General features: G+C 39.0%; 1 protein-coding gene across 1 annotated transcript; it reads right to left on the bottom strand.

Moving 5' to 3' along the window:
* Positions 1-1,200: 1,200 nt before the first annotated feature.
* Positions 1,201-2,562, bottom strand: LOC136071087 (uncharacterized). Its single transcript, XM_065781946.1, has one exon. The coding sequence runs from the start codon at positions 2,560-2,562 to the stop codon at positions 1,201-1,203; it is 1,362 nt and encodes a 453-aa protein (XP_065638018.1).
* Positions 2,563-8,618: the final 6,056 nt, after the last annotated feature.

The following is an 8,618-nucleotide window of genomic DNA, read 5'->3' as shown; positions in this document are numbered from 1 at the left end:
GGGATTTCGAGGAGCTTGCAACTCATTGATGGCCCTTATCTGATCAGGGTTGACCTTAATTCCCCTGTGAGTCACCATATATCCCAGGAACTTGCCTGACCCCACACCAAACGAGCACTTAGCAGCGTTCAAGCGTAGCTTGTACTTCCTGAGAACTTCAAAGGTGCTTTCTAGGTCCTTCACGTGCTCGGCCACCACTTTGCTCTTCACCACCATATCATCTATATAAATCTCAATATTTCTTCCCAGCTGCGGTTCAAACATCCTCATCATCATCCTTTGGTAAGTAGAACCCGCATTTTTTAAACCGAACGGCATCACCTTATAGTGGTAATTACCCGTGGGAGTCATAAAAGCAGTCTTTTCCTGGTCTTCCAAGGCTAAGGTTATCTGATGATAGCCTTGGAATGCGTCCAAGAAGCTCATTCGGGGGTGTCCGACGGTGGCATCTACTAGCCGATCGATTTTAGGCATGGGGAATGGATCTTTAGGGCATGCCTTATTTAAGTCGGTGAAGTCCACACATACTCGCCATTTCCCGCCCTTCTTCTTCACCACCACAGTATTTGCCAACCACTCTGGGTAGAAAACCTCTTTAATAGCCCCAACTTGTTTGAGCTTTGCTACTTTTTCTCTGACTGCTTTAGCGAGTTCCTTAGATGGACGCCGAGGAGGCTGCTTCTTAGGGGTGATCATGGGGTTTACTTTCAAATGGTGGCATATAAATTCCGGATCCACCCCAGGGGCTTCATAAGCGTTCCAAGCGAATACGTCGATATTTTCCTTAAGAAGTTGCACTAACTCCTCTTTTTCCTGCGGCGGCAATTGGGATCCGAGTTGAAATAATTTTTCGGGATTATCCCCAATGATGACTTTTGTCAAATCTTCGCACCCTGCACCCTTGTCCGGATCTTCAGTGGGCGATGACTGGTGCTTTGGTTGCTATAAGCCCCTGGTTAACGACCCGGCTCCTGGCTCGTGTTGAATGGCAGCCACTAAGCATTGTCTAGCTATGGATTGATCCCCCTGGATTTTGCAAACCCGGCCTTCGGATGGGTATTTGATTTTCTAATGCAAGGTGGAAGAAACCGCCCTCAGCGCATGAAGCCAAGGTCTGGCTACAATTGCCGTATAGGGTGAAAAGACATCCACAACTATGAAATCCACCTCCACCACCTCTGAGCCAGTCTGCACAGGTAGTTATATTTGGCCCTTCGGGGTAACAACTCTTCCTTCGAAACTGATCAGCGAAGGGGTATATGGCGTCAAGTCACTAAGTTTGAGGTTCAGTCCCCTGTAGAGATCATGGTACATTATTTCTGCAGCGCTACCTTGGTCAACCATCACTCGTTTCACATCATACCCCCTAATTCTGAGGATGACGACCAATGCATCATCATGAGGCTGGACAGTGCCCACCTTGTCTGCATCCGAGAAACCTAAAACTAGTTGAACATCCAGTTTGCACCTCTTCGGATCTTGGCCAGATTCCCCCGCAGGTAACCGATCCACCGACATGACCTTGGATGGCCAGGATCCTGTTCTCCCTAGGGCTGCAAAGATAACATTGATAGTTCCCAGAGGGGGTTTTAGAGGATCGTCCCTCCGGGACTCCGCACTCATCGGACCTCCTCGGCCACTGGTGTGATGTAGGAGATGTCGCAGTTTCCCTTCGCCGACTAGTTGTTCCAAATGAACCCACAAGTTCCTGCAGTCCTCAGTCGTATGCCCATGATCCTGGTGGTATTGGCAGTAGAGATTGCGATTACGTCTGTCAGGATTCCTTGCCATCTTGTTCAGCCACTTGAAGAATGGCTCGTTCTTGACTTTTTCTAAAACTTGATGGACTGGGTCTCTGAATATAGTGTTGACAGTTTGGGGATTGGTTGCTCCTGACTGTGCAGGAAAATCTCTCCTCAGTTTGCTGTTGGTGTATCGATCCGACCTGAAATCCCTCATCTTCTGGGGAATAACCTTCTCCTTGCCTTTTCCTTGTTGTTGGTCTTCTTCAACTCTCTTATACTTCTCAATGCGGTCCATTAGCTGACACATGCTAGTAACGGGTTTACCAGATAAGGATATCCTTAAACCATGATCGGTAGGGAGGCCGAGCTTAAACGTTTCTAGGGCCATTGCATCAAAATTGCCCTCCATGTCATTAAACATCTCCCAATATCTGTCCGAATGCACCTTCAGTGTCTCTCCTTCCTGCATGCTCAAAGACAGTAGAGAAGACAAAGGTCGGGCCACTCTTCGACAGGTGACAAATCGTGAACCAAAAGCTTGGGTGAGCTCTTTGAAAGAGCTAATGGAATTTGGACTCAGCCCATCGAACCACCTCATGGCAACTGGCCCAAGACTGGAAAGGAAGACCTTACACATCAGCGCTTCGTCCCTGGAGTAGACAGTCATCCTCTGGTTAAAATGACTCGCATGTTCCACGGGGTCTGTTTTACCGTTGTAGATGGTGAACGTTGGTTGATTAAAATGCCGAGGAAGTTTTGCCTCTTCAATCCTGCGCGTGAAGGGTGACCTAGAAATCTGGTTTAGAGCCCTACTCATGGCGTCGTTTCCCACGTCTCCATGTGGTGGACTTCTGCGTTGCCCCTTGCTATGTGATTCTTCTTCATAGGTATAGGACTCGCTGGCTGGTGTCTTGGATTTATGTTGATAAGTGACGTCCGGCTCATTATCTGGGTCCTCATCAGAGTACAAGGGAGCTCGTTTCCTCTATGCATGGCGTAACTCCCTTTTTAGCTTTTCAATCTCCCGCTGTAAATCTCGGTTCTTCTCTGCATGGGACATGTGACTCCCCTCATGTGATTGGTTCTGACCAGGGGGCACAGTGTGCACGCTACCCTCGCGGTCCTGTCTCCGCTCCAGGTTAAGAAAGTGGTCAATGTGCTGGGATGCCCTAGACTCCGCTTCTTGTTAACTGTGTCCAACCATCACCTACAATTGTCTCCACCCCTGCACAAGCTCTTCCCACAGACGGCACCAATTGTAGGGTCAGTTTTTGTAGCCCAAGCCCAAAAGATATGGGTCAAAGGGCTAACGAACCTTGGACAATAAATTTGTAGAGAGTGGGCGAAAGAGCTAGGCTGGTTATGAAGCAAACAATGGTTGGCTAGGTTACTTGCAATGATGATAACATGAACTAATGCTTGAACAACTCCATGAATGTATGTCCGAAGAGACGTTTTATTAAGTGGACAGTGATTATAATATTCAGAGTTACAGTAAAACTTTTCTCTTCCTTTTTTTCTCTCTCCCCTCCGTCCCCTTGTTCTCAGGGACCCTTCTTCTTTATATGGCATCCTCTCCTATCATCTCCATCGTCCACCTGTTCTTCATCTGCGTATCTACTCAAGTGCATGTCACGTCATGTGTCTACTTTAGTCCTTTGTGAGTGGCGGTAGCCGAGGTTACACTGTTTAGGGGTCTTCTCCACATAAATGCGGTCAGAAAAGCTGTTGCAGTGCATTAAATGCGGTGGTAGCAGCTTTTCCTTTAGATATTTTATAGTTCTAATCATCTTCAGATCCACCAGGACTTATCATTATCGTTGGAGTTGTTAGGAAGATTATTCGGATCTTCCACACGTTTGTTTGATCAGGGCTATTTGGGGCCGAGGAGTAAGACATCTTCGGACTAGTGATGACCTCTTCGGACGGTACTCCCCCTTTACTTCTGGGCTTCCTGCTTTAGATGGGCCGCCCCAACCACCTATTGCTCCTTGAAAATACAATAGTCCTTAACAGGGTGTCCCGGGCCTATTAAGTAGCTCTGGGCTTTTTCCCCCACAATGTTAATATAGGATGGGCTTATATTTTAAATGGGCAAAAGTGGGCTATGCTCCCAATTATCTCATGCAAGCAGCTGATTGTTTGTTTACCACTTTATAACTTTTCATTAGTAATAGTTCTATTTTTTTTACCTCAAATGCATCAAGGTAAGTTAAGAAAATAATAACAGTTTTTTTGGGTGGGGCCAGAGGGGGCAAGTGCCCCCTCTCGACCCCCCCTGGCTCCGCCCCTGGGTGTGTGTGAGTTAATTTTGAGATGATAAAAAATAGGAAGATAGATGTGGTGAGAGAAAGTGGGAAATTGAGATGAGAAAAAAAAAAAAAAAAAGAGAAGGAAGACATGTGGTGAAAGAGAAATATTGAGATGAGAAAAAAAAAGGGATAGACATGGGTGAGAGAGAGGAAATTAATGAAAAAAAAAATAGCGCCAATTTCTCAAATTTTCCCGCTATTTAATTACTCACCTCTATTATATTAACAAAATTTGATGTGAAATAAAGATTTAACCTATTCCAATAATATAGTTGATGTGAAATAAAAAATTACCTATTGCAACAACATATCTCAATGTAAAATAAGAGTTACCTATTACAATAACACATTTTAATGTAACATAATAATTATTGCTATAATCTCATATTGATATAATAAATTTAAATTACATCTATTATTTTTTTTGTTGCAATAATACTTATTGTATTATGTCTTTTTTCTTGTAGTGTATAAAAAGCAATATGATTTGACTAATTGTTTTGTTGAGTTATTAAATGTTTAGTCCTATTATTATTGTTTTCTTGGCTTAATTATTTGACTCTGTGTGTGTTTATGTATGAATAGACGGTAATCTGGGCAATTTTTCATTTACTTATTTGTATTATCTCTATAAAGTGTAAAGTTGCCCTAAGTGACTTTGTAATATACTGTTGAATATGTTGCACTCTATTGAAGTCCAAATTGAGTTATTGAATGTGTAGTCCTTTAATATTTTTATTATTATTATTTTTGTTAGCTTAGTTAGTTAATTGTGTGTGTTTAATTGTTTATGAATGAATAAATGGTAATCTGGGCGGTCTTGCATTTACTTATTTGTATTATTTCTGTAAAGTGTAAAGTTGCTTTTAGTGTCTTTGTAATATACTGTTGAATATGTTACACTCTGTTGACTTCCAAATTGAAATGTGTTTGAATATGTTACACTCTGTTGAAGTCCAAATTTAAATATGTTTGGCTCTGGTTGCTATTGTGTGCTCAAGCCTTATTTGACTGTGGGTTTAGTTAGTGAGGTCTGCTTAGTAATTACTAACCTTCATAGAGAATTCTATCCTGGAATTGTTGAGATGCTAGTAGAACATCAAAAATCAGTGCCTTAAAGGCTCTAGTTAGGGATGAAAGCTCTCACGTAGTGTTTATTGCTGAATCTAAAGTTAAAGTTGCAAGGATAGATAAAATGAGACAAAGTACGAGCTTCCTTGACAGCCACTGTGTATCAATCATAGAGCTAAATTTTTTAGTCTAGTAGAAGAATGGTCAATTCTTTTGCTGGACCGTGGTTAATTATTGGGGATTCTAATAGTATAAGTAATAATGCCGACAAGAAAGGAGGGTTTGGCTAGTATTAAGGAGAGGATGGATAGGGGTGTGTGCAATCAGGAGTGGCAATGCCTTTTCCCCAAAGTTGGAGTCAGACACTTATTGGCTTTTACCTCTGATCATAGTCCCATTTTATCAGATACTTACATGGAATCAACTCCAAAAGTATGGCCTTTTTTTAGATTTGAGGCAATGTGGATGAGAGATACAACTAGTATGGAGGTAGTAAAGCGAGCTTGACAAGTGGATGTTAAGGGATCCTATTACTTCAAATTAGTAAGGAAAATTCAACAGGCTAGAGTGAAACTAAAGGATTGGAGGGTTGGGTCTCAAAATATTTGAAGATATTAATACAGCTCTCATAACAAAGTTGGCTTGGTGGGTGCTAACAAGAAGGAATTGTCTTGCATTAAATTGTAGGCTGCAAAATATAAATTTAGATCTAATTGGCTTAAAACGCCTGCTATGAGAGTTATGCATCAATGACTTGGAGAAGCATAAAAAAGGTGAATAATTTAATCAGTAAAGAAGCTTGCAAACTAGTGGGTTCAAGGGAGACCATTTTGGTATGGGAGGATCATTGGTCACTTGACAAGCCACGATTTTGCCCTCTTCCAAATTTCGAGATTGTTGAAACTTATATGGTTGTTTCCCAACTAATGAATCACTCAAAAACAGGGAGGAATGTTGAGATGCTCCATCAGTTGTTTGACCAAGAATCTATCAAAGAAATCTTAAGGATTCCATTGTGGAAAGTTGACCAACCAAATAGTGTTGGAAAATTGCCTCAAATTCCAATTGTGACTTGGAAAGTGTTGAAGAAGGAAAAATTAATTTGGGTTTCTTTGTTGTAGAAGGAAAGACTATTCCTTGGTGTGGAAGGAAGTCTATTCTTGTTAAAGAGGTAATATATTTTTAGTTTAAGAGGAAATAGCAAAAGAGTTTTATAAATAGACAATACTACAAAGAATTTGATGGCTTTGGCTTTGACTTTGGCCTGAGGGTCCTCCCTATGGGGAGAGGGAAAATAGAGTGTGAAACCAAGAGAGAGAAAAAAAAAAGGGATTTTCGCTTCGGAGGAACACAAGAGGAAGGAGAGACCAAGGTACTATTGCCTTCAAGAAGACAAAAAGAGAATATGTGCAAGAGCAAAGAAAGAAGAAGCCGCACAAGAAAGAAGAAGCCACACAAGAAAGAAAAAGAAGAGAGAGAAGCCAAGGGTGAGTCGCTTAGAGAAAAAGAAGATAGCCAAGAGAGAGCTGTGCATGGAGAAGAAAATAAAAAGGAAAGAACAAAGTGTTGTCGCCTTTGAAAGAGATAATTAGTGTGTGTGAGAGAGCAAAAAAAAAAAAAAAAAAAACAAGAGAGATTTTTCTTTAGCTGTAAGAAATACACAAGAATTATTGTAATTGATTTAATAATAGTGAAATTATTCGGAAATTGTCCTGTAATTTTTTCCCTTCAAAGAGAAAGAGTTATCCACATAAATATTTGTGTTTTGTGTGTGATTGTTATTTTAGATTGCTAATATTGTTGATAATATTATTTGGGACCCAACAGATAGATGGGCTTGGGTAGAGTTGGTGAATGGGCAGTTTTCAGTGAAGTTTGCATATAAACTTATTCAACGAAATATATTACCCACAAAAAAAGAAAAATGATTGTTTTGTTGAGTTAATGAATGTTTAGTCCTTTGTTATTTTGTTGTCTTAGTTATCTGATTGTGTGTGTATGTATGTGTTTATGAATGAATAAATGGTAATCTGGACAGTTTTGAATTTACTTATTTGTTTTCTCAGTAAAGTGTAAAGTTGCCCTAAGTGTCTTTGTGATATATTGCTGTACATGTTTCTTTTAAAATGTCATCAAAAAAAATATGTTTCCAACTTTGTTTTTGATTTGAACAAAGAGTTTAATAAGTTTTTTTCTCTTTTTATTTTTGAAAAGAGAAATTGGATTTGTATCATATTAAGAAGTTTCCTTAATTAGATAATACAGTAGAAAGAACTTTGAATGAAGGAATTATAGCTTTGGACGAAAGGCAATGCCAATTCGTCAATACATTAGTGGGAGAGATGGTGAGTGTGACATTGTGAGTATTGTTTTGTCTTCCACATGTATTTATTGATTATTTTGATTGAAATTATTTATCTGACATTTTGGCTATTGTAGATTTGATTCCATATATGAGCCAGGCATAGCAGAACTGGAGGCTGTACTATATACGTTAGACAAGAATGTGAATTTTTAGTTTGGTCTCCCCAAGTTGCAACTTGGATTGCGTGAGAGGTTTCTTAGACAAGTATGTGTTTCTCCTTTCTTGCCTAAAATGTTGCATACATGAGGCTATTGTGACACTTATATCATGTTTGCTATTTGTTTCTTCATTCTTTAGAATGTTAGTAGTTTGGTTTAAATTATCATTTAGTGTTTTATACTAATATTCTTGGTGACAATGTTCCATTATTCTTTTTCTATTCTTATAGATTTCTATAAAAAAAGGTTGTGTTTGCCTAGAGATTTTATGTTCCATCATTTGTATGTCATTGTTTAATTATTTAATCTCATAGGATTAGTAATTTAACAAGTATATGATGTGGTAATTTAACAAGTATATGGAGCTAGTAATTGGTAATTTAGCAAGAATAGGATGTGGTAATTTAACAAGTATAGAAAGTTAGTAATCGTTAATTTAGCAAGTATAGGAAGCAATAACATATATGAGAAGTTAGCACTGTACATATAAAGATGGAAATGAATGTGGTAAGTAAAGTGATGGAAATGAATGTAGTAACTTAACAAGTATAGAGATAGAAATGAATGTAGTAGTTTAATAAGTGTAGGAGTTAGTATAGGGAGTTAGTAATCGTTAATTTAACAAGTATAAGAAGCAATAGCATATATGAGAAGTTAGCACTGTACATATAATGATGGAAATGAATGTAATAATTTAACAAGTATAGGGATAGAAATGAATGTAGTAGTTTAATAAGTGTAGGAGTTAGTATAGGGAGTTAGTAATCATTAATTTAGCAAGTATAGGAAGCAATAGGATGTATAAGAAGTTAGCATTGTACATATAATGATGAAAATGAATGTGGTAAGTAAAGTGATGGAAATGAATGTAGTAACTTAACAAGTATAGAGATAGAAATGAATGTAGTAGTTTAATAAGTGTAGGAGTTAGTATAGGGAGTTAGTAATCGTTAATTTAGCAAGTATA

The sequence above is a fragment of the Quercus suber genome, unplaced genomic scaffold (assembly GCF_002906115.3).
Source record: "Quercus suber isolate HL8 unplaced genomic scaffold, Cork oak 2.0 scaffold_284, whole genome shotgun sequence".
NCBI lineage: Eukaryota > Viridiplantae > Streptophyta > Magnoliopsida > Fagales > Fagaceae > Quercus > Quercus suber.
The sequence above is the reverse complement of the archived record's forward strand: the minus strand, read 5'-3'. Positions and strand labels throughout refer to the sequence as shown.